Source organism: Sarcophilus harrisii, chromosome 5 (genome assembly GCF_902635505.1).
Source record: "Sarcophilus harrisii chromosome 5, mSarHar1.11, whole genome shotgun sequence".
NCBI classification, from domain to species: Eukaryota; Metazoa; Chordata; class Mammalia; order Dasyuromorphia; family Dasyuridae; genus Sarcophilus; species Sarcophilus harrisii.
Window position 1 is genome coordinate 107,495,258 of NC_045430.1, and position 27,201 is coordinate 107,522,458.

General features: G+C 38.3%; 1 protein-coding gene and 1 long non-coding RNA gene across 2 annotated transcripts in view; one reads left to right on the forward strand and one right to left on the reverse strand.

Moving 5' to 3' along the window:
• Positions 1–9,385, reverse strand: part of CD9 (CD9 molecule) — a 55,805-nt gene extending 46,420 nt beyond the window's left edge. The window contains exon 1 of the mRNA XM_031938300.1: positions 9,196–9,385. Coding sequence (XP_031794160.1) covers positions 9,196–9,261 — 66 coding nt within the window. The 5' untranslated portion in view covers positions 9,262–9,385. The remainder of the gene's footprint in view (positions 1–9,195) is intronic.
• A 121-nt stretch (positions 9,386–9,506) lies between these two features.
• On the forward strand, positions 9,507–12,835 carry LOC116419252. Its single transcript, XR_004229512.1, has 2 exons — positions 9,507–10,008; positions 11,359–12,835. It is a non-coding gene; the product is annotated as an uncharacterized LOC116419252 (long non-coding RNA).
• Positions 12,836–27,201: the final 14,366 nt, after the last annotated feature.

Below are 27,201 nucleotides of genomic sequence, written 5' to 3' on the forward strand. Positions count from 1 at the left end.
ATATTATCATCACATTATCATATTATCATATAAAAATCATATTATCAAATATGAATTCTCCAAAATCTAAAGTCTGTTTTACACTTATCAAATACAAGATTATTATATTTATTTGTTGCTGTAAATTGTATGTCTGCTCTGTTCCATTGATCTATCTTTATATTTTTTAGCATTCATGTAACAGAAGGTTCTTCTGGAGCCAAAAATCTTCTTTTTCTCAAAAATTACTCAAGAGAAGGTCAGGTAGGGCTTTCTGGATCTCCTGTTTTGGGGAGAAGTAAAAGATGATATGGTCTTCATTTTCCTTTGTTTTGAAATAGTGTCAAACTATGAGAAAACCAAATCAGAGAGGTGAAGCTTGGCAAGAAGCTAATAAAGTTACACTTGTCTGAACTATAAACGTCATCACTCATCACATTTAGAAAGAAAGAAAAAGGACCAGTGACCCTGGGCAAGTCACTTAATGCCAATTGCCTCAGGAAAAAAAAATCAAGTCTTACTTTTAAATACAACATAGTTTCTTGATTTTCTCCTCCCTTTCACTAACCCCTCTCTTTTAAAAGTAAAATCAATTCAAGGACTATATTGGATAAAACATACAATATTCTACACCCACAATCTTCAGAGGACTTCCACACCTTACTATGGAGAGAAGTGAGACATGTTTTAATCATCTGTTTTCCTGGATCAAGACTGGTCATTACCAACTGTTAGCGTTATTGTAATTCACTGTAATTATATCCTCCTGGTTCAGATTTCTTTGTCTACAATAGTTCATGAGAATGTTCCCATGTTCTCTGACCCTTCATTTCTTATGGTTCAACAGCAATTCATTACATTAATAAACCATAATTTATTCATCAATCGATGACCATCATCTTTGTTTCTTGTCTTTAGCTACCAGAGAGAAAACAAAGGAAATTTTGGCTCATTTTATTTGTGTCTTTTATCTCTTTGGGGCATGCAGTTAGTTAGCCATATTGTTGGGGTAAGGGTAGGTCGATTTCTTTCCCTTCTCCTTCCCTTCCCCACCTATTACCTTAAATGAATTTTCATAATAGTGATAGTAATTTACACCTTCTTTTTCTTAGCAACCCCAAGGATAGAAGTGAGGAAAGGGAAAAAAATTCTGAAGATGAGGAAAGGGAAAAAAATTCTGAAGATTTTCTACTACACAGTAGGAAAGTTATAGGACATAAGTCAAGAGTCCAGGAACACCTGCGGGAAGATGCTTTTGAGATAAAGGGGAATTATAAATGTAGGTGTTCTTCAGGTTCCCTCACCCCTATACTACTTCATTTGGAGATTCACCTCAGCTCCCATGGATTTAAACTATCTCAATGCTGATGGCCAGCTGCTGGATGCTGGGCCTAGAATCAGGAAACTCATCTTTGCGAGTTCAAATCCAGCCTCCATACTTCCTAGCAATGTGCCTCTGCACAAGCCTCCACTAGAGAAGGAAATGGCAAACTATTACATTGCAATGGCAAGCCATTGCCAAGAAAACTTTCCCAAAGGGGGGACAACTACAATGAACAAAATGTCGACGATTCTCAGATCTGTTTTCCCAATCTCTCTGCTGACCCCCAAATTCACACCTCCACTGCCTTTTGGACATCTTAAGCCAGATGTCCAGTAGATGTTTTAAACTCTACAGACCCAAAATAGAGCTCATTATCTTTCCTCCCATCACCCTCTTACTTTCAATCTTCCCTATTATATATACATAGGACAACACTATCCTTCCAGTTCCCCAGGCCCAGGAGTTATCTCTTTCATATCCAGGACAAAGCCATAATCTGATGAGTTCATCTTTGTAATTATTCTTGAATATGTCCCCTTCTGTCCCCTGACACTATCATTCTAGTGCAGACTCTCATCTCACACCTGGACTCTGGCAATAAGTCTGCAGGTGGCTGCATGCCTCAAGTTTGTCCCCCCTCCAAACCATTCTCCATTCAGCCAGTATAGTGATTTTCCTAGAATGCAGATCCCATCGTGTTACCCTGCTATACAATCAACTCCAGGGGCTTCTTACTACCTCTAGTACAAAATACAAATACAAATACAAAAATACAAAACCCTCCATCACCCAGTGTTCTTTATAACCTAGCCCCCTCCTAACTTTCCAGTTTTTCACTTTACTCTGACACATGTTCTTCACTCAAGTGACTCTACCGTGTTCTACCGACCAAGAGCCTGCATTTCTTGGTTCTGGACTTTTTCTCTGGCTGTCCCCCATGTCAGGAAGGCTTTCTACTCTCTGCTGAGGACTCCAATGACCTCCCTGAATTGGAGGTCTCAATTTCCTTCCTTAACCTTTCTCTAAATTCCTGTGTTGCTTCTAATCATTTCATTTTGTTCCCCCTTTTTTCTTCTGAGGCTTTTGGGGTTAAGCGACTTGTCCAGGATCACACAGCTAGGACACATTAAGTGTTTGAGGCTGGATTTGAACTCCAAAGCTAGTACTCTATCCACTGTACCATCTAGCCACCTCATCATTTTTATATAGTTTGCTTTGCATAATTTTTTATTGAAGGTTTTTATTTTCGAAACATACACAAGTATAAATTTTCAACATTGACCCTTGAAAAACCTTGTGTTCCAATTTCCTCCCCTTTTTCCACTTCCTCTCCTGGATGGCATGTAATCCAATATATGTTAAACATGGTAAAGATATCTGCATATATTTTTTGAATGTTTTCTCATTAGACTGTAATCTCCCCAAGAACAGGGATTCTTTTCTTTTTTAATTCTTTAGCAGTGTCTGTCATATTTTTATGGCTGTTGTCATTTCAGTCATGTCTGAATCTTCACGACTCCATCTGGGGTTTCTGGGCAGAGATACTGGAGTGTTGGTTTGCCATTTTCTTCTCCAGCTCATTTTATAAAGAGGGAAACTGAGGCAAACAGGGTTAGTGACTTACTTGCCCAGTGTCACACAGCTAGTAAATATCTAAGAATTCCTGCTCTACTATACCTCCTCCTAATTGCTCTGAACATAGCAGATGCTTAATGTGATTGATAATCGCACTAGTAGGAGAGGAACAAGTACAGAATGGTAATCCATATGTCAATGAGCCTATAGAAAGAAAATAAAAATTATTAGTGATAAGTTACTAGACTGAAAATTAAAGTTTTCTGAAAGAATGAAGTATATAAACTGTTGTCAAATCTCAAATATTACAAACACCAAAATCTGAAAAGGTGCCACAGTTGATTTTTTACATCCCCTTTTGATAAGAAATAAAACTTAGTAGGTACAGGGCTTTATCTGGGGGTCGACCAGGAGAGAAAGCTTATAAAATTCTACCTTCTATTTTCAAAAATTATATTGCTGACAATGGTGACTATATGTGGCTGTCAAGATTGATGTATGACCAGGCACCCTGTGCTGTGAACCTGAGAGGTTTTTAGGGATTCAAGGTCACACTGTGCCCTGCAGTGCTTATTATACCCATTGTCAGCCAAAGACACAGAAGAGAGAGTTGTCCAAGTTTGATTCAAACAAAGTATATATTAGTACTAATTGAATCAAAAGGTGGAAAGATGAGAAAGAATGAATATAGAAGAGGGAAAAAAATTCTAATTTCATCTCTCACTTTCCATCGGTGTCCACTTCTCCCCCTCAACAAAGCTCTTTACAAGTTGCTGCTAGCAAAATATGTTGTTCCTCTTGTGATCAGAGAGTTTGTACAGTGACAAGTCCACTGGACTGGGATTCAGATGGGTTCAAATCCTTGCTGTGTCCTTGGGTAAATTAGGAATGCAATTCCGTTGGGCCCTAATTTCTTCATTTACAAAAAAGAGGTTTAGATGATTTTTTTTAAAATTCTAGATTTTAAGACTAATATATACTAGATGTTACTTTTCACTTGACTGAGAGACTAAACCATGTGCTGATCTGTAGGACATTGAGTTCAGCAGAAGAAGGGCACCCAAGTACCATTAAAAGTAGCCACACCCATTTACAAATGAATGTTGAAAAGAAGTCAAATGGAACTCAACATTTTTCTTTTAAAAGAATGGAAAATTCCCATGCAACCTGCCTCCCCAGAGTGGATCCTGACTTGGGGGTGGGGAGGAGGGCAGAGAAGAGATGTCCTTTATCCCTGGTTTCAGGTGCCCTACCCTTTCCCTTCCCTAACCAGCCAGAGCTTCAGCGATAAGTCTCATCCGTCCATTTTGTATATATGCCAGAGGCGGGAAGCCATTTCAGTACCAAGCTCCCTCTTCAGAGATGGTTTTTTTAGTCCAAATACCCACATCAAGAATTAGAGCTTCTTGGAACTCTGGATAAATCAGGGGATTTGGTGAAGGGACATCAGACTCCTTTCTATTTTCCCTGAACTTCTGCTCTACATGTTAGCACTGGAAAAAGTATTGTTGTTTTTTTTTTTGTTTTGTTTTTTTAAAGGCGGGGCACTGCCCCAGAGCCTCACAAGTTCTAACACATGAAATGTGGCTACATGATTCAGTAATTGCAGAGAAAAGAAGGTATAGGATGGCCTCCACTAGGAATTGCTCCCATCCCATTACAGGCTCTACATGCTCCTCTTTTAGACCCTTAAAAAAAAGTGTTTAGTTTAAAAAGCATAAGAGACGTGTGTGTGTGTGTGTGAGGAAAAGGAATATCCAAACAGAATAGTCCTAAGCTCAGAACTAGGAAAGAGCCTCCCTCCACCCAAACTCTCCAATCAGAAGTCTGGTAGAGACAGGTTGGAGCAGTGGGCAAGGCTCATTACTGAGTACACAGCTAGGAATTACATGCTACTTTCAAACGATTGTACATGTAGAACCTAGAAGCATCACGCTGTTTGCTGTCTTGGGGAGAGGAAGAGATGAAAAGAAAATCAAAATCTTACAAAAATGAATGTGGAACAAGTCACTTGACCCCAATTGCCTCAGCAAAAAAAAAAAAAAAAAAAAAAATTGGAAAAACAAAATACTATTGAAAAAAAAGAAAAAAATTCAAAAACTAATTACGTTCTGGAGGTGAAATTCAAGGGGCCACACACAATCAGGACCACTGGATTTAGAGCTGGCAGAGGGCCTCAAAGACAATATATGGTTGAACCCCTTTATTTTACAAGGAACTAAAGCCCAGAGTAGTGAAGTGATGTAGTTAGTCTCAATGCCTTTGTGTGGGGCTAGATCTTTTAACTCCAAACAGAGTGCTTTTCCCACAATATCATGTAAAAGTGAAACCAAAGCCTGTGAAAACTGGCATAATCTTCATAATCTTCTCAAGCTTCCCAAGAAGCTGTTACCTTTTTTATTGCACAATTTGTGCTCACCTCTACTTTTTGGTTTTTGCTTCAAGCTGGCAGAGGGATTGGATCAGGCCCTGCTACAGGATATTGAGGTAGACAAGTTACAGAATCCTAGCTCTGTCATTTAGTCCAAACCCCTCATTTAATAAATGAGAACTGAGCCCCCGAGCAAGATTAATGACTTATACTTGAACACACATCTGGTGCCAGTTATGAGAATCCTGATAACAATCAAGAAGCATATATTAAGCTCTTGTTCTGGGCATGGCACTGAGCTCGTTCCATTTATTACACAGGGCTTCTTGGTAAAGGAATGGTTGCTTTGCCATTTCCTCCCTCCTCCCTGTTTCATTCAGAGTATTATGTGTAAGACACTGGGGGGTCTGGGGGGGTGTGGGGTGTGAGGTAAAGCTGAACAAAGTCCATATTAGAGGTTGATTTTTTTCAACCATAAATACTAGGAATCCCTTCTATATCCTCATCAAATATGCACAAAGATACTTAAATACTATTCCATATAAATATTGGTAATAAATATAAATTTGGTAATATTCCATATAAAAATGCCGTGCCGTAGCTCATACTTTGTCCCACCCACATCGAGTGGGACTTATTTTGGAAAGGGTGGGTAGGAGAGGAGAGTCTGAAGTGAAAAGGAAAAACTATCATAAAACTGGGTGGTTTGAACAATTCAGTAACTAGAACGGATTGCTGGTGTGGTTGCTGGCTTACAAGAAGCTACTCCACCCCTGAGCACCAGCCTAGATTGGATGTCAGCAGGCCTGAGAAGGATATGTTTTAGTGAAGTATCCCTTAGCCCAAAGATATGAATTCAAAACAATCACATTTACTGAGTACCTACTATGTGCCAAGACTTGTGGGAATAGAGATAAAAACCAAAAAAGCACTTTTGAAGGCGCTATCTAGTCACTCAGCAATAGGATGCATCTGACACAAAACTGTTTTAAGATAATACAGCATATGATAGTTTAAGTGGAAAATAAAAGGGAGTCTGAAAGACAGAACTAGTCTCAGAGCTTGAAAAGCTCTGGCCCAGTTCTGTTTCTAACACATACAAACTATATGAACTTGGGAAAATGACTTGCTCTCTCAGCATCCCAGGCAGGATTATAATTTGCAGAACAGGTGGCTACTCACTTAAAATGGGAGAGAGTTTTTGCAATGGGATTTTCCAGTCCAAATGAAGATACAGGTTGGATGCAAATTTATTTAAAAAAAAAAAAAAAAAAAAAAAAAAGGCCTGGACTAGAAGACATATAGGTTTTTTAGTTTACTAACTTTTCCCCCAAATTCCCGACTAATTCTTTATTCCAGCATCTGCTTAAAAATACATACATACATACCTAAATTCTTGATACAGAGATAGGCAGAGAAGTGAGAGCATGATATTTCGAGAATCTACTATGGTTCCTGGTCTCTCTCCTTTCCCAACTCTACCTTTGCCAAGTGGCCCCATAAACACGGCTTTTTGTTGGTATTTGAAACACCTTTAGAACAGAACCTGAGAAAATGGGTTTACAATGTCATGATGTAACAGAAAATGCTGAATCAGAGAAACCTGGATTTGAGACCTCTTACTGCCATTAATTAGTCCATTATCTTGGATGGCTCATTTTCTTTATATGTAAATCAAGGATACTACTCACCACCTACCTAACAGGGTTTTGTGGGGAGCAAATGGCTTAATAGTTATAAAGATACCTGATAGTTGTAAAGCACCATATATATGTTTAGATGAATACAAATAGTCTGCTAAAATTTCAGTATTTGGAGGACTGACACAAATACTGCGACCCCCTTATTTCTCCTTCCTATTGAATTAAAAGAGAGCTGAACTTTTCTGACTTAGATCTGATTACTCATTAGTGGTAGAACCCGGATTAGAAACCCTGTTCATATAAAACTCAATGCCTCAGTTTGTCACTTTTTGTAAAATGGAGTTTAGTTAAATAATCTGTAAAAGGTAAACGGCTTATTACCCTTTCTCACTTTCTAGTAACTGAATAGGGACACATAGCCCAGGATCTGTCCTAATTCTGGAAGCACCTTCCTAGGAAGACTAAAGAAAGAGCCAGCAGCAAGAAAAACCAGCCCTATAAGTGGGTCTGGGCTGCTGGGAAGGACACCCCTTAGGATCTGAATACACCCAGCCAGTGGTTCTTCACCGAGGAGGAAAAGGGAGGCACAAGGTGCTGCTATGTCTAGATTTCAGTTTCTGAGAGTTTGCAAAAAACTGAGGTGTGAAGTGGAAGGAGTATAATATTTATAATATTCAGAGGGGGCAAAGGTTAAGTCCTATTTGCTTCCCTTTGATGGCTGAGCGGGGCGGGGACAAATGGAGGTTTCCAAGATATTTTCTTCATACTAGTCCATACAAGAGGCCTCTCATCAATAAGTACTAAAAAGGAGGTAGATAATCAGAAAAGAGGAAAAGAGCTGGTCAGCAAAAAGGTTCACCAGAATCCCCCAGAATAGTGAGAAGGAAGGAGGGGGCCCAAGCTAAAGGTGGCTTTCCTTGTAGCAGTTCAGTGCCTTGTCCCTCCACCCATGCCTTCCTTTAACTCAAGGCAATAGACAGAAGGGTAATAATCCCCATAATCTGAAAGAGTAGATCTGGAGTCACAGGATTTGGGTTAGAATCCCGAGTCTGCCCCTTGTTCTGTGACCCTGAGCAAAATTTACCATTTTTGGATAAAACTCCTCATTTCTAAAATGAAGGGGTAGGAGTAGATAATCTCAAATTCTTTCTAGTCTACGGGTCCTCTGGATGAAAGAAGGGATTCTGTGAACCAACAAGGTGTCAGAGAGAAATTTCCCTCAGATTATCTCAAACTCCAGTGAAAGAGAAGCGTCATGCTTCACTTCCTGGTCCCCCTCCTCTCAGGACAGTAGCCTTTAGCCAAATTTCCCCCCTTCCCTTTCTGAAACAGCCTCGGGCAGAAGCCTGCGGCACCCTTCTAGCGAGGATGCGGAGAGGAGGATCAGCGGCCCTTCTCCCAAGGCGAGCTCCTTCTCCGCAAAGGTGGGGGCCGCGGGGAGGATGCCAGTCCGTCGCTGAGCTCCCGCTGGAAGTCCGGGCTCGGGGGGAGCGAGTGCCCCCTAGGCCCGGGGAGAAGGCGAGGCGTCTCCTCAGCTTTGCGGGCACCCGACTGCCTCCCAGCCGCAGAAACGCCGGGACTCGCCGGGAAACGGGCCGATAGAGATCTCGGTTTCTCCTCCCTCCGCCCCCAGCATTTTCCCAGATAAGACACTTTATCAACCTTTAAGAGAAAAGGGAACGCAAGAGAGGCGGGGCTTTGAGGCAGAGCGACTTTGTCAGGATGCTAGAGCCCGAGCCCGGCTAAGGCGAACGAGCGGTAGAAGGGGAAGGGCGGAGGTTCTTCCCGGTGCCCTCGGAGGGGGACGGGCATCGGGCAGGACAAGGCAGGTGGCCCTCGCACCTCTTTCTCAGTCCTCGACGGGGGGGGAAAGGGAGAAAATTCTTTCCGCTCCACGCTTACGCGCGGCCTTCCTCCCAAAGCCCAGAGATGTTCCCCAGCGCGAGTGGGTTCGGGACGGGGTGGGGACTAGGTGGGGCAGGGGAGGAGACTTCCAGGGTGGAGGAAAAACAAGCTCCGGCTGGTCCTTGCCCAAGGGCCGCCGGAGGAGGAGGAGGGGGGCAAAGATGCCCGCGTCCCAAAACGGATCCCACCCGACCGTACAAGCCGCGTGCGCCCCGCGCCCTCGGGGGAAGGGCTGCTCCTGCCTTGCCCGCGGGTCCCGCATCGGCCTGTCCCGCCCGCCGCCCGCCCCTGCCATCTTTCCCGGCAGCCCCGGCTACGCGCTCTCCGCGCTGGGATGAGGGAGCAGGTGGGAGCGGGCAGCGGCCGCGGGCGCGGGGCGGCCGCCTCCGCTCACTCACCCAGAAGACGAAGTTAAATCCGAACAGCAGGTACTTGATGCACTTGGTGCCTCCTTTGACCGGCATGGTGGACGCTGGGCTGGGCCGCGCGCGGGTTCTGAGCGAGGGAAGCCGGGCACACACGGGGAGCGCGTCGGAACCAACAAGTAACTAAACTAAGACAGCCGCGGGGAGGGGGTGGCCTTGGGGCTGCACTTTTAAAAAGTGCCACTCCTTAAGGCGCTTCGCCTGGGCCCTGTGCGCATGTGCGAAGAAATCCCGTGCCCCCGCCCCCGCAGACCCCTCCCCTTTTTGCCAGCACCTGACCCGCCTCCGCCCCTCCCGACCCGCCCCATCCCACCCGAGTTCTGGGGGAGGCGTCCCGCCCGGGAGGTGCCCGACGCGCTTGCGGCTTCCCTGTGCCGAGGGGCCCCCCCCGGGAAGCGACCCCTTCCGTCCTGCCGCAGCCGGACCTTTCCCGGGAGGTCCGCGGCCAAGCCCCCTTCGGGGGGCTCGCCCCGCTAAGTCGTCGGAGACCCAGTCAGAACTTAGAACCCGGGGGGACGCAGGACTCTCCTAATCCGAGGCTAATCGCTTTCTTTTACAAGTGAGGAAACTGAGAAACGAGAGACTCAAGAACGGAACTGACCGACTCCAGCTCTCACGGATAGTGAGGAGCGCCGCGTCCCTCGTTTCAAGGGAGGTTTCCTCCTTACCCCATTCCTTTTGCAGCCACTCTAGCGATCCATTACATTTAGCGGAATAACAAGCTGCCCGGAGAGGGGCGGGAGAAGGAACCTTTCTCAGGGTCTTTGCCGCGGGAGGAGAATCAAGGTGCGGGGTAGTGCACATCCTTCCAGAGTCAACTGATGTCTTGGCGGTTTTTGCCGAACTGACAAGGGATTATAGTTAGTCTGTGATGACTGCATCCAGAAGCTTGACCAATTGTTACTGCGAGGAGACAGAAAGAGCCCAGAAAGATCCCAGAAATAAACAGATGCCTTGCTTGCTGAGAAAAGAGATGTAGCTGCCAAAAGGAACATAGGGTTAAAATAGAAACCTGCTCTTAAAAGAGGGTGATTGAAGGTTATGAGCACTATTGTCTCATAAAGCGGAAAGGAATAGTTGTGGGTAAAATCAGTTTAAATGAAGCTTGGCAAGCTATTTGACTAGCAAAGTCAATCTGAGGATGTTTAAAGACGAAAATGGAAGGACTTCTAGTGGAAGAAAAATGGGAAATATTGATAAAAGCCATTGAAAGAAACTTTTCCTGATTGAGAATTGTAGTAGAAGTCTGTTTCAACCCTAACCTCATAGTCCCTTGAGAGGAGGTAGAAATGGAGGGCAAAGGAAAGGAGTTGGAGTCAACTGACATATTTGTAGAAGAGATTCAAATTGGTGGTAATATAGCTGTAAGGATGTTGAAAAAGCAATGTAGATATATATAGATATAAATTCAAATATAGATAAAAAGGATCTCAAAGAGAAGATATCAAGAATGTGGAAAAAATCTTGGACCTTAATACCCCAAAGGGTGAGGAAATATTAATAACTAGTGATCTATGCCTTCTCTTCTATCTCTATAAAATCTCTAAAAGTCTTTTTATACCTGAATTGAAGGCATCCTCTATGTAAGATTTAGTAGAGGGAAAAAAAAAAGATTCTAGAAATAATATTCAACAATCAACCAAATCATTACCATTTTAAATTAAATTGAAAGATATAAGAATTTAAGATTAATTGTACAATTTGATTTGATAGAATAAAATGATGACTTAAATTTTTTAACAACAGAATTTTACAACAGAATATTTCCCATGACATCAAGATTATTCAATGTTCTTTGGAAGTTATAACAATAGAAATAATATGATAAGTAAACATCAGGTAAGACTTGAAACTAAAGATATTAATCATTGTAAAGAGGAGAGACCCAGCATAGAGTCAAGGTTTAGAGAGATTATCTATGGTTGGTGGGGGGATGTTTAAAGTGAAGGTGATACAAATACAAAAAAGAAAGGCAGTTTCAGCCCTCAAGAAACTTACAGTCTACTGGGGGAAGACAATACACCAAAGGAATCAAAGATACAGATTGGGGTGATGAGGGAGAGTACAAATGCTGATGGGATTGTGCAGGATAATGAGTTTTTTCTAATAGTTTCTTGGGTAATGTTTCTGTTGCAGATGACTTGAAGTCCCAGAACATTGCAATCTCCAGGAAGAAGTTTGCAGTCACTCCAAGTCTGATTTGCCTGTTGTTTGTTCCTTGTTTTTGTTTTCCAAAGAGGACTAATGGTATCAAGGAGTGATATACTGAATTGCCTATGAATTGGATTTAAGTCAGGCAGAACTGCACAAAGTATACAAACTGCATTCATTCTTTCTTCCAGAATTATTGAAGTCCGGTGACAAGACAAAATGATGATTGGCAATGTCTAGGATGCAAAAACTTAGTGTTTTTGATATATCACAAAGCTCTAAATACTTTGAGGTCTTTGGAATTGTTTTCATCCACCCATTCTGCCAGGGGAACTTATATTCCCCTAACTCACCAATGGTTTTGTGTCCTGACAGTTACCCTCAATCTGGTGTAGACCTTTTGCTGAGTAGATTTTATTAGGGCATGGCCCTGTATATGCTATAGTTTCACTGTCACGGCCACTGCCAAGGTGCCGCTGCACGTCCAGCTGTCCTCCAGAAAGTGACCCCTTTCATCCTGTCTTAGCCGGTACAGAAGGGTCTTTGCAGAGGGCTCCAGCGACCATCTCCCACCTTTCCCTGAATGCTGTGGCCAAGCCCACTGAATCCTCCCCTTATTGACATACAGGACTCGCCCCACTAAGTTCTTCCCAATGAGGTCATTTGGAGATCCTCTAAATGTCAAAGGTGGATGAGCAGACGTGAAAAAGGCTCAGCAAGCTATCACATCACAAGTGTTGGTCTGTCTATCCACACAGGAAAGACCAAGTGGATGAAAGATGTCAACATGCATTTGGATTCAACATGCAACAGTATACTCAATCGTTTGTCCAACAGTATGTTGAATATATGAAGTGCACTGATCAGGATTCAGATTTGAATAGAAGGAGGGGAGCAGACTGAATTGCTTTAGGGAAATTGAAAATCTCTTTTGCTGACTTGGCTTGAGAAGCCAAGCTCCCCAAGGAAGCCAACCCCCATCTTTTCAATCTTAATATTTAACTGGCTTTGCTGTATGGAACTGAGATTTGTATAGAATTATTCTCTCCAAAGACTTAAAACTGAGTAAGACACAGAAAATGATGGAGGGGATGAAGTGGTGTGAATTATTAGGCTGCAACTGTGGAACTCTGAAGAACAGGAATAAAGAATATATATTATCAAGAAATTATGTGATGGAAAGAAAAGATGAATTGGTGAAGAGTGACAGGTAGAGTGACAGAGTGCTCCACTACCACAATTGGGATGTCAGGAGAAAGCATGAAAGGATTCTAAATGTTGGGTTAGTTCCTGTCCTGAACATTTGGAAAAGTATGGACAAGAGTAGATCCAGGCTTGGATGGATAGCCATCTATATCAAGAAAAAACACTCATAACTTGATGAGATAACAGATTCAATTGAATATCGCAAGTCACATGGACCTGGTCTTCTTCCTTTGTCCTTGAAGAAGACCAAAGATATCAAGAGAGTACTATGTCTAGATTGAGCTGTGAATTGGATATGAGTAGGGTAGACCGGTACCAAGTTGTCAGCTTCACTTTTTCCTCTGGATTCATTGAAGTCCAGTGGCAAGACAAAGGTCAAGACTGCCAGCAAGGGCTCGGATATAGTGGGTGACCTTGGCCTTTCTCAATTAAGATTCATTTTAGGTCTCAGTTTGTCTGAGACCACACCATTCCATATCAGAGGGCTGGGTTAGAGTCTAAACAAAAGAGGCTTAATTTGCTATAGTAAAGATATGTTTGTCAATCCTCTGAATATCTGACCTGAACAGAAAACAGTTTCTATTACACTTAATCTAAGCCCTCAAAAACTTCAACAGTTTGTTGTGGAAGCTTGAATTAAAGTGGACTACTATTGGCCATTTGATGAAAGCCAGAGTGATTTGGGTTTTAAAGGAGAGTCAAGTAACTCCATTTCAAAATGCAAGCTTAAAAAAAGCAAACAAACCTTTCTTTTCAGTGCTATATTTAATGAAATTAAAAATGAAAACCATACAGGAAAAAAATAAATAGTCCCAGCTTCTTGAAACAAACAAACAAAAAAACCCTAATAAAACAAATAAATAAATAAAAATAAAATTAAGTAAAAAATAAAAATGAGGAGAAGGAGGAAAAAGAAAATGAGGAAGAGGAGGTGGAAGAGAAGGATGAGAAGAAGAGAAGGAAAGAGAAGAAGAATTAGAAATAATAATAGGAGCAATTTTCAACTTCTGCTTAAATTGGGTCCCCAGAGGACAAGGGCTTCTATTCTCAGATAACATAATAAAGACAGTTAATACAAAACATTTTCCTAAGAATCTAGTTCACACTTTCCCACAAATTTAGTTTCCATAGGAAGAGTAAGCTTAAATTTAGACCACCATAATTGTGGTGAGGCCCACATTTAAGAAATATGTGTGACAAGGTTTATCTCACAACATTTGCTTGGGAAGTCCTCCTCTTTATGTGGAGACTTCTTGTTGTTTGTTCTCAAAGATATCATGAGGTCCCGTTTGTACTTGAATAAGAATTCTTTTTGTAATATAAAGTGTTCCAAAAATCTTAATGCACTTTTAAAAATGGTCATCCAACGTTTGCTTAAACACTCTAAAGAAAAGTTATCTACTACTTCCCAAAGTATCCTCTATTCCACTCTTGGATAGCTCTAATTTTTTGGAAGATTTTTCTTATGTAAAGATCCCTTACACCTAGGAGCAATAGTACCACCTCCCAAAAAGGCCCTGATATTGGGATCAAGCCAACTGGGCTTAATATTTGGGAAACCTTCCCTGCCTCATATCCCTACCCCCTTTTAAAAGCATTGTCTTTGGCTCCATATATTTTCATTCCAAAATAGAACTCTGGGGACAATTTCTTGAAGAATGCTTATATTTAGCTATGGATTAGGTCTTCTCAAAAGCATATATTGGAGGGAGTGGGGTGCTGTCCAATAAGGGCTCATTCTTTACAGCATGTGAAATATACTCCACGTAGAGGCTTGCTGAAATTATTTCTGGAAATGCAAGATGGAGAGCTGGTTTCCTACATCACTTCAGAGTGCATGCATAGGTATCTTAATGATGGTGATTAAAAATCTATTAATTAACTATGGGGTCAAAACTGAGTGTGCATGTTTTTAAAAATTGCCACTATTTCCCTGGTGGCAAGTGAAACAAGTACTGTCTGAAGCCATTTGCCTCTGAATTCACATCACTTCTCTCTCCCTCTATTTCTTTATGCTTATACTTTACTGAACTTAGAGGAGTAACAGAGACAGAGCAGACCAGGTTATGACTTTATCTCCCCAGGGAGTGTGGAATCGAGGTTAAAGTTGTTTTTATAAGACATTCCCTCTCCACCCACCAGCAAGTTCACTTCTCAGGATTGTATTGCTGGTGGAAGAGTAACTCTCTTGCTTGCAGTACACAATGTCTTGGCTGTGCTGGGTTGCACAGCTCACTGCTCAGTACAAAACTTGGATATTAGATCCCGTTGTTGAGGGGAACTTTGATGTTTCTTTTGACCTTTCGAAATAAAATTGTAGGCTGATTCATCTCATTTCCGACATTTTTTTTCACCTAATATCATAAAAGAATAACCATAAAGACAAAGGAAACAGAGATGTCATGTGCTCATGGCCATATGGTGACCAGGTAGGAGAGAGAGCCTGAGAGCCTGAGGTCCCTCTCTCTCGCCTGGAGTTAGTTCCACATCAGTTATTGCCCACCAGGGAAGAAAGAGAAAATTCATTCATTCAAACCTTTTATATGCAAACTTAGTTCTGACTCAGCATCCAATTATAAAGCTTTTTATAACCTTGCAGTAAGCCAAAAAAAAAAAAAAAAAAAGCAGAAAATATCTTGACATTCTCTGAATTAGGAAAGGAAATGACTTCTACCATGCATTTCTAGAAAGAGATTCATCAAGTCTCCTTGATCTAAGTAGTCAGTCCCCTCTGTTACAAGGGATTAACAGAGTCCTTTCCAAAAAAGTATTCAGTGTTCAAAGTTCATCACTATGGTTATTAATTTCTTTCACCAAAGAAACAGGTGGTCATTGACAAATGATTATGATAAAATAACATTCTACATACAGAAGGTGGATACTTAATGTTAAACATCAAATACTTTATGGGCCTGCTGAACAGTCATAGCATCTTGAGAGAAATGATTATTTTTCTCATATTAATGTTATTTGTTATACTTTGTAATAATTATTAATATTGTGGAGACTCAGGATTTTTCCCTCCCTATTTCCTTATCTACTAAGTAAATCAGTGCTTGAAGAATAGGGCTGATAATGAGATTGGATATTAATATTCTCTTCAACCTTGTTCAGCCCTCACCCAACTAGGCAAGATTAATTCTGATTTAAGAGTAAAAAGAAGTCTGCTCATTTTATTCTACTTAGACTTGAGGGAGAAGGTTGAGATCTAGGTTGTCCAAAGTGGGGGGTGGTCTTAGAGTAAGTCACATATAGTCCCTCATTAGAATAGGTTAACTTTTCATTATAATAGTCATCCTTCTCATTAAATGTTAATCAGAATTGATTTGCCTTCTGTCAGGAATACTCTTTTTCCAAGGACACAAAAGTATCATTAAGCTGCCATGGTCCATAGTTGGTTCAGGAGACCCAACCAAATGACCAATTCTTTTATTAATTACTTGCTAGCCTAATTTATAAAATGATTAAATACTCAGAAATTATATCCCTTGAACTTTTTATATATCATAATCTTTATGTAGATAATGCACTGTCTACGCAACTCATTCAAGGTCTATATCTTCTGGCAAGCCAGGATATATAATAGTTCTTGTTGCTAAGTGGTCAACTTTGACATAGTCACACCATAATGGAGGAGGAGAGATGTGACACATAGAGACTAATTAAAAACCTTCACTTACACCCTTTTTAAGAGACCAAAGTATATGTCCTTTGTTTTTTAAGGTTTACTTTTTTAGTCACTATATTTTACTACCTTTTTTAAAATAGTATTTTAATTTTCCAAATACATGTAAAAGATAGTTTTCAACATTCATTTTTGTACAACTTTATGTATCAAATATTTCTCTCTTCCTCCCTTACCTCCCCCCTCCCCAAGACAACAAGCAATCTGATATAGGTTAAATATAAGTTAAATAGGTTTAAATATATTTCCATATTTGTCATATTAAGTGAGAAAAATCAGATCACAAGGGAAAAAAACATAAGAAAGAAAGAAAAAAACAAGCAGACAAACAGAAACTACAACAAAAAAAGGTGAAGATACTATGTTTCAATCTACATTCAATCTCCAGATTTCTCTCTCTGGGTGCTGAGGGCACTTTGCATCACAAGTCTATTGGAATTGCCTTGAATCACTGCATTGTTGAAAATGGCCAAGTCCATCACAGCCAAAGTACATGTTGATAGAAATATCAAGGGCTTTATTGCAGACCTCTCCCTGCACATGCTCCAATAGCAAGTCATTTAAATTTAAAATCAAGATTTAATCTACCTCTCTAAAACTTATTAGTTCTCAGTTCTTCCTTCTGCAGACCAATAGAATAAGTCCGACTCTTCTTTCATATGATGGACTTTCAGGTCTTGGGGACAGCTATTATGTCAACTAGGTTTTCAGTCCCTGATTAAAGAGTTTTTAATTCCATTGTATACACATTTAAGGATATTATCAAGATGAGAATAATTGGTGACCAAAGAAAGGGAAAAATTCAAATATTTAAAAAATTTATAGCAGTTTTTGGGGGGTCAAATAATGTAAGGGGAGCCCATCAACTGAGGAAATGCTGAAGAAGTTGATGTGAGAAGCAGTGAATGGAATGGTTTCTAAGAAATAGGAAAATTTATATGAACTAATATAGAAGGAAGTGAGTAGAACCAGGAGAGCAACAAAACCAGAACAATAATATTGTAAAGACAAAAAATTTTGAGACTATAATGAAATGACTAACTGCAATTCTAGAAGATTTGTGATAAAAACACATGCACCTCCTGACAGAGAGGTGATAGGCTCAAGTATAGATTGAGAAGTAGACTTTGTGGACATGTAGGAATTTGTTTTGCTTGATTACATATGTTTATTAAAAAGGCTTTTCTTTCTTTCTTTTTTTAATGGGGAGGGTAAGGCAAGATGAAGAGAGAATTAAGTAAAAGCAATTAAAAAGATATAATTTGCTTAGAAGATCATAGGATAGTTTACCTCTCAGACTTGTGGAGGAGGAAGGAATTTGTGATAGAGATCATTATTGATCGCAAAATAGATAATTTTGATTATATTGTTAAAAAGTTTTTGTATAAACAAAACTAATGCAGACAAGATTAGAAGGGAAACAATAGATTGGGAAAACATTTTTACATTGAAAGGTTCTGATAAAGGCCTATTTTTTTTTTTTTTTATTTAATAGCCTTTAATTTTTAAGGATATATAATGGGTAATTTTCAGATTAACAATTGCCAAACCCTTGTTCCAATTTTCATTTACCCCCACCCTCCCTAAATGGCAGGATGACCGTAGATGTTAAATATATTAAATATAACTTAGATAAAAAATAAGTATAATGACAAAAATTATTTTGCTGTACAAAAGAATGACTTGAATTATTGTACAATTAGCTTTGTGAAGGAAATCAAAATAGGTGTTAAAATAGGGACTAATTCAATGTAATGGTTTTTAGTCATCTCCCCAGAGTTCTTTTTCGGAAGTTAGTTCAGTTCATTACGCCCATTAGAAATGATTTTGGTTGATCTTGTTGGGGATGGCCTGACCCATCGGACTAGTCATCATCAGTATTGGTTTGAAGATATAAGATCTCCTGTTCCTGCCATTTCATTTGAATTTTCTTTTCAGGCCTTTCTGAAATCATTTGTTGGTTTTTTACAGAAAGCAAATTCCATACATACCAACTTTCAGCCATTTCTCCCCGATGGACATCCATTCAGCCGTTTTAGCCACGGGGCCGCCAAAAATATCGTCCCTTTTTCCCTTCTTTATAACTTTTGGGAATAATCCAAAAGTGGGATCAAGACAGTTTGATATCTTGACATAGTTCAAAACACTTCCAAAATGGTTGATTCCATAACCCACTAACAATGAATAAATTCCCGTTTTCATCCCTCCCAATCATCATTTTTTTTTTCATCTTAATTTGACAGGTGTGTGGTGGGAGAAAACCCATTTGATTTCCGATTAATAGACTTGAGCATTTTTCATATGACAGAAAGTTTCAACCCTTCATCTGAGAATGTTGTTAATCCTTGATATTTTTTCAATTGGAAGGCTTGATTTTATAAATTAGGTTAATTTCCTTATATTTTGGAAATGACAAAGCCCATTTCTAAAATACATAGAGAATTGACCCAATTTTATAAGAATTCAAGTCATTCTCCAATTGGTAAATGGTCAAAGGATACGAACAATTTTCAGATGAAGAAATTGAAACTATTTCTAGTCATATGAAAAGGTGCTCCAAATTACTATTAATCAGAGAAATGCAAATTAAGACAATTTTGAGATACCACTACACACCTCTTAGATTGACTAAGATGACAGGAAATGATAATGACAAATGTTGGAGGGGAAGTAGGAAAACTGGAACACTGATATATTGTTGGTGGAACTATGAATAGATCCATTTTGGAGAGCAATTTGAAACTATGCCCTAAGAGTTATCAAACTGTGCATGCCCTTTGATCCAGCAGTGTTTCTATGGGATTATCTTTCAAAAAGATCATAAAGAAGGGAAAGGGACCCATATGTGCAAAAATGTTTGTGGCAGCCCTCTTTGTAGTGGCAAGAAACTGGAAGCTAAGTGGATGTCCATCAATCGGAGAATGGCTGAATAAATTGTGGTATATGAATGTTATGGAATATTATTGTTCTGTAAGAAATGATCAGCAGGAGGATTTCAGAAAGGCCTGGAGGGACTTACATGAACTGATGCTGAATGAAATGAGTAGAACCAGATCATCATACACGGCAACAACAAGACTATATGATGATCAGTTTTGATGGATGTGGCTCTCTTCAACAATGAGATGATTCAAGCCAGTTCCATTTGTTCAGTGATGCCATCTACAGTCAGAGAGAGGACTGTGGGCCACAACATAGCATTTTCACTCTTTCTGTTGTTTGCTTGCACTTTGTTTTCTTTTCCAGTTTATGTTGTTTTTTTTTCTCCCTTCTTGATCTTATTTTTCTTGTGCAGCAAGATAACTGTATAAATATCTATACATATATTGGATTTAACATATTTAACATGTATTGGACTACCTGCCATATAGGGGAGGGGGTGGGGAGAAAGAGGGGAAAATTTGGAACCGAAGGCTTTTTTTCAAAGGTCAATATTGAAAAATTACCCATATATGTTTCTTAAATAAAAAGCTTTAATTAAAAAAAGGAAAATTAAAAAATATATATATATAATTTGTGAAGCAGAACTTTTCTGTTACAAATTTAGACTAGGTGGACAGAGAATAGAGTACCAGAATACAAGTCAGGAAGATCTGAGTTCAAATTTGGTTTCAGACATTTACTAACTGTGTGACATTGGGCAAATTATTTGACCTCTGTTTCTTTCTGTTTCCTGATAGTACCTATCTCACAGGACTGTTGTAAGGATGAACTGAGACAATAACAAATATGAAGTATGTCTAGCACATAGGAAGTTTTATATATCTATTTTTAAATGAATTCATGAGCATTTTAGTTTGATTCAGAGGAAGCTGATGCCCAAAGAATGTTTTATGAAACAACTGATGGAAAAATAGATCAACTTTATCAATAATAATTAAAGATGACAACATTCTGCAGAAATCTTTGATGTTCAGAGAATATTGGACAGATCTGAAATAGAAATTAGAGATTTGAACCTGAGATAGACAATCTTGAAAATGAACAATCTTACCTGAAGAAGAAGCAGAGGTACAGAAACAGCCTGCCTTTAAAAGAAAAGAAACAAACCATATTCTTGATAGAAGTTTTTAGATTGTTTTTCCAAAAACCAGTCCTGTGAGATAGAAAAGTACCTGGTGTGAAAAGTACTACCAACTTGTGCAATAAATCTAAAGAATATAGGCATTGAGAAACCTTTTTTTAAAAAAATTTAATAGCCTTTTATTTACAGGTTATATGCATGGGTAACTTTACAGCATTAACAATTGCCAAACCTCTTGTTCCAATTTTTCACCTCTTACCCCCACCCCCTCCCCCAGATGGCAGGATGACCAGTAGATGTTAAATATATTAAAATATAAATTAGATACACAATAAGTATACATGACCAAACCGTTATTTTGCTGTACAAAAAGAATCAAACTCTGAAATATTGTACAATTAGCTTGTGAAGGAAATCCAAAATGCAGGTGGGCATAAATATAGGGATTGGGAGTTCAATGTAAAGGTTTTTAGTCATCACCCAGAGTTCTTTCTCTGGGCGTAGCTGGTTCAGTTCATTACTGCTCCATTGGAAATGATTTGGTTGATCTCGTTGCTGAGGATGGCCAGGTCCATCAGAACTGGTCATCATATAGTATTGTTGTTGAAGTATATAATGATCTCCTGGTCCTGCTCATTTCACTCAGCATCAGTTCGTGTAAGTCTCTCCAGGCTTTTCTGAAATCATCCTGTTGGTCATTTCTTACAGAACAGTAATATTCCATAATTTTCATATACCACAATTTATTCAGCCATTCTCCAACTGATGGACATCCATTCAGTTTCCAGTTTCTAGCCACTACAAAAAGGGCTGCCACAAACATTCGTGCACATACAGGTCCCTTTCCCTTCTTTATAATCTCTTTGGGATATAATCCCAGTAGTAACACTGCTGGATCAAAGGGTATGCACAGTTTGATAACTTTTTGAGCATAGTTCCAAACTACTCTCCAAAATGGTTGGATTCGTTCACAACTCCACCAACAATGCATCAATGTCCCAGTTTTCCCGCATCCCCTCCAACAATCATCATTATTTTTTCCTGTCATCTTAGCCAATCTGACAGGTGTGTAGTGGTATCTTAGAGTTGTCTTAATTTGCATTTCTCTGATTAATAATGACTTGGAACATCTTTTCATATGACTGGAAATAGTTTCAATTTCTTCCTCTGAGAATTGTCTGTTCATATCCTTTAACCATTTTTCAATTGGAGAATGGCTTATTGAGAAACCTTTAAAATTTGCTTATATTGACTTTTTTGCCTCTTGAAGGAGAAACTAAATAGGTCATATCTTAGTGATAATTGATCATTTTATCAGATATGCACAAGCATACCCAACCAACAACCAGAAAGTTCCCATAGTTCCTTAAGTATTATGGGAAAAGTATTTTTCCATATATGAATGACCTTTTAGGATCCAGAGACTTTGAGAGCAAGTTACAAATAATGGAACACTTTGACAGATATCAAGAAGTATAGAATTGTGCCCTACCATCCATATAAGCCTAAGCATTTCAGCTGCATGCTGTTGAACATAAGAGGAACAAAAATCTCAGTGGAGTTAATGTGTAGCATTTAAAATTTTTAAAATTAATTTTGAATTTAAACACAAAAAGAAAAAAAAATTTCATGTATGTAACACAACACAAAAAGGATATTCATTAAGCATCTATGAATCTCCATTTCACAGTTTACTTTTTTTTGAAAAACTATGTAATAAATACTATGCATTATTTTCAAAGATTTTCTGTGCTTTCTTCTGAGTTACCTTTTGTTCTCTGATGTTTAGTTTTTATTTTATTTTTTTCTCCTTTCTTGCTCTCTTTCCACCCTACAATAGACACAGATAAGTGTATGTATGTATATATACACGATATGTATATATGTATGTACACATATAAACATGCACCCAGATATATAAATATATATATATACATACTATCTATGAAGATTACAAATTAACCATAACTTTGTCTCAGAAGAGAGCTGATATGAAATGATGATGTGATACCTGAATCTTTGTCAAGACCTCCCACATGGAGAAAGCACTATTGGGAGATCTTAATGTTAGGGACACCCAGATTAGTAGACCAATGGAAAGGTGATTCATACAAAACTGTTAAGAATTTAGGAAACTTGTCTATTCACAGAATAGCTCCAGAGATAGAGGGTATTATAAAAATAATAGACCACATTTAATTATTGCTAGTTGGATTTTCTTTTATTTATTTATTTTTTAAGTGGGATCTTTATTTATTTATTATTAAATAACTTTTTATTGACAGAACCCATGCCAGGGTAATTTTTTACAACATTATCCCTTGCACTCACTTCTGTTCCGATTTTTCCCCTCCCTCCCTCCACCTTCTCCCCAAGATGGCAAGCAGTCCTATACATGTTAAATAGACTACAGTAGATCTTGGATACGATATATGTGTGCAGAACCAAAGTTTCTTGTTGCTCAGGAGAATTGAATTTAGAAGGTATAATAACCTGGGAAGAAGAACAAAATGCAAGCAGTTTACATTCATTTCCTAGTGTTCTTTCTTTGGGTGTAGCTGCTTCTGTCCATCCTTGATCAATTGAAACTAAGTTAGATCTTGTCTTTGTTGAAGAAATCCACTTCCATCAGAATACATCCTCATACAGTATCGTTGTTGAAGTATATAGATTTCCTGGTTCTGTTCATTTCAGCTCAGCATCAGTTCATGTAGGTCTCGCCAATCCTCTCTGTATTCGTCCTGCTGGTCATTTCTTACAGAACAATAACATTCCATAACATTCATATACCACAATTTACTCAACCATTCTCCAATTGATGGGCATCCATTCATTTTCCAGCTTCTGGCCACTACAAATAGGGCTGCCACAAACATTTTGGCACATACAGGTCCCTTTCCCTTTTTTAGTATCTCTTTGGGGTATAAGCTCAGTAGAGACACTGCTGGATCAAAGGGTATGCACAGTTTGATAACTTTTGGGCATAGTTCAAATTGCTCTCAGAATGGCTGGATGTATTCACATTCCACCAACAATGTATCAGTGTCCCTGTTTTCCCACATCCCTCCAACATTCTGCATTATCTTTCCCTGTCATTCTGGCCAATCTGACAGGTGTATAGTGGTATCTCAGAGTTGTCTTAATTTGCATTTCTCTGATCAATAGTGATTTGGAACATTCTTTCATATGAGTAGTAATAGTTTTAATTTCATCATCTGAAGATTGTCTGTTCATATCCTTTGACCATTTATCAATTGGAGAATGGCTTGATTTCTTATAAATTAGAGTCAATTCTCTATATATTTTGGAAATGAGTCCTTTATCAGAACTTTTGACTGTAAAATGTTTTCCCAGTTTATTGTTTCCTTCTAATCTTGCCTGCATTAGTTTTGTTTGTACAAAACTTTCAATTTGATATAATCAAAATTTTCAATTTTGTAGTCAATAGTGCTCTCTAGTTCTTCTTTGGTCATAAATTCCTTCCTCTTCCACAGGTCTGAGAGGTAAACTATCCTATGCTCTTCCAATTTATTTATGATCTCATTCTTTATGCCTAGATCATGAACCCATTTTGACCTTATCTTCGTATACGGTGTTAAGTGTGGGTCAATGCCTAGTTTCTGCCATACTAATTTCCAATTTTCCCAGCAATTTTGTCAAATAATGCATTCTTATCCCAAAAACTGGGGTCTTTGGGTTTGTCAAACACTAGATAATTAAAGTTATTGGCTGTTTTGTCCTTTGAACCTAACCTATTCCATTGATCAACTAGTCTATTTCTTAGCCAATTCCAGATAGTTTAGTAACCGCTGCCTTATAATATAATTTTAGATCTGGTACAGCTAGGCCACCTTCATTTGATTTTTTTTCATTAATTCCCTTGAAATTCTTGATCTTTTGTTTTTTCCATATGAACTTTGTTGTTATTTTTTGTAGGTCATCAAAATAGTTTTTGGTAAGTCTGACTGGTATAGCACTAAATAAATAGATTAGTTTAGGGAGTATTGTCATCTTTATTATATTTGCTTGCCCAATCCAAGAGCATTTAATATTTTTCCAGTTAGTTAGATCAGACTTAATTTGTGTGGCAAGTGTTTTGTAGTTTTGCTCATAAAGTTTCTGATTTTCCCTTGGCAGATAGATTCCTAAATATTTTATACTATCAGTTGTTACTTTAAATGAGATTTCTCTTTGTAACTCTGACTGTTGGATTTTGTTAGTGATATATAAGAATGCTGATGACTTATGTGGGTTTATTTTATAACCAGCAACTTTACTAAAATTGTGGATTATTTCTAATAACTTTTTAGTAGAATCTCTGGGGTTCTCTAAATATACCATCATATCATCAGCAAAGAGTGATGATTTGGTTTCCTCATTGCCTATTCTTATTCCTTTAATATCTTTCTCAGCTATTATTGCCAAAGCTAGCATTTCTAATACAATATTAAATAGTAACGGTGATAGTGGGCAACCTTGTTTCACTCCTCATCTTATTGGGAATGGTGGCAGTTTGTCCCCATTACATATGATGCTTACTGCTGGTTTTAAATAGATGCTACTGATTATTTTAAGGAAAAGTCCATTTATTCCTATACTCTCAAGTGTTTTTAATAGGAATGGATGTTAGGTTTTATCAAAAGCTTTTTCTGCATCTATTGAGATGATCATATGGTTTTTGTTAGTTTGGTTATCAATATGGCCAATTATGCTGATAGTTTTCCTAATATTGAACCAGCCCTGCATTCCTGGTATAAATCCTATTTGATCATGGTGAATTATCCTGGGGATGATTTTCTGTAGTCTTTTTGCTAATATTTTATTTAAGATTTTAGCATCAATATTCATTAGGGAAATTGGTCTATAGTTTTCTTTCTCTGTTTTCAACCTACCTGGTTTAGGTATCAGTACCATGTCTGTGTCATAGAAGGAATTTGGTAGGACTCCTTCATTCCCTATTTTATCAAATAATTTATATGGCATTGGGGCCAATTGTTCTTTAAATGTTTGGTAGAATTCACATGTAAATCCATCTGGTCCTGGGAATTTTTTCTTAGGGAGTTGTTTAATTGCCTGTTTTATTTCTTTTTTCTGAAATGGGATTATTCAAGCAATTTACTTCCTCCTCTGTTAGTCTGGGAAGTCTATATTTTTGGAGGTTATCAAATTTATTGGCATAAAGTTGAGCAAAATAACTCATTATTTCTCTAATTTCCTCTTCATTGGTGGAAAGTTCTCCTTTTCATTTTAAGACTACTAATTTCATTTTCCTCCCTCCTTTTCTAATCAGATTTACCAAAGGTTTATCAATTTTATTGGTTTTTTCATAAAACCAACTCTTAGTTTTATTTATTAGTTCAATAGCTTTTTTAGTTTCAATATTATTAATTTCTCCTTTTAATTTTAGAATTTCAAGTTTAGTAATTGATTGAGGGTTTTTAATTTGGTCTTTTTCTAGCTTTTTAAGTTGCAAGCCCAATTCATTGACCTTCTCTTTCTTATTTTGTTCAATAAGCCTCTAAGGGTATAAAGTTTCCCTTATTACCGCTTTGGCTGCATCCCACCAATTTTGTATGATGTCTCACCATTGTCATTATCTTGAGTGAAGTATTAATTGTGTCTATAATTTGCTGTTTCACCCAATCATTCTTTAAGATGAGATTATTTAGTTTCCAATTACTTTTGATTTATTTACACCTAACTTTTGTTGAATGTAGTTTTTATTGCATTGTGATCTGAAAGAAAAGCATTTACTATTTCTGCCTTCCTGCATTTAATTTTGAGGTCTTTATGTCCTAATATATGGTCAATTTTTGTTAGGTTCCATGAGCTGCTGGAAGAAAGTATACTCCTTTCTATCACCATTCAGTTTTCTCCAGAGATCTATCATACCTAGTCTTTCTAATATTCTATTTACCTCTTTAATTTCTTTCTTATTTGTTTTGTGATTTGATTTATCTAAATCTGAGAGTGCAAGATTGAGGTCTCCCGCTATTATAGTTTTGCTGTCTATTTCTTCTCATAACTCTCTTAACTTCTCCTTTAGGAAGTTAGATGCTATACCACTTGGTGCATATATGTTTAATACTGATATTGCTTCACTGTCTATAGTACCTTTTAGCAAGATATAGTTTCCTTCCTTATCTCTTTTAATTAGATCAATTTTTGCTTTTACTTGATCTGAGATAAGGATGGCTACCCCTGCTTTTTTGACTTCACCTGAAGCATAATAGATTCTGCTCCAGCCTTTTACCTTTACTCTGTATGTATCTCCCTGTTTTAAATGTGTTTTCTGTAAACAACATATTGTAAGGTTCTGACTTTTGATCCAGTCTGCTATCTGCCTCCTCTTTATGGGGAGTTCATCCCATTCACATTTACGGTTATGATTACTAATTCTGTATTTCCTGCCATCCTAATATCCCCAGATTATGCTTTTTTTTTTTCTGCCCTCTTTCCCACTTCCTTAGTATTAAACTTATTGGTCCCACTTAAGGCCACCCAGCTCTCCCTCTTTAGTATCCTCTCTCCCTTTGAATCCTTCCCTTTCTTGTACCCTTCCTTATTACTCTTTTTCCTTTTCACTTTTCCTCTCCCACTTTTAATGAGGTGAGAGAAGATTCTCTGTAAAACAAATGTATCAATTATTTCCTTTTGAGCCAACTCTGATGAGAGTAAGATTCGCATAATGTTCCTCCCCTCAAGTTCCCTCAGATATGATAGGTTTCCTTTGCCTCATCAACGCATGAAGTTTCCCTCTTTTATCTCCCTTTCCCTTTTTTCTGACACTATCCCTTTCCATTTCTACTTCCTTTTTATGCTATATCAGTAAAATCAAATCATACATGTGATTTTATGTATATCCACAACAGAAATACAGTTCTCAAGAATTCCTTTTACCTTTTCTACTTGT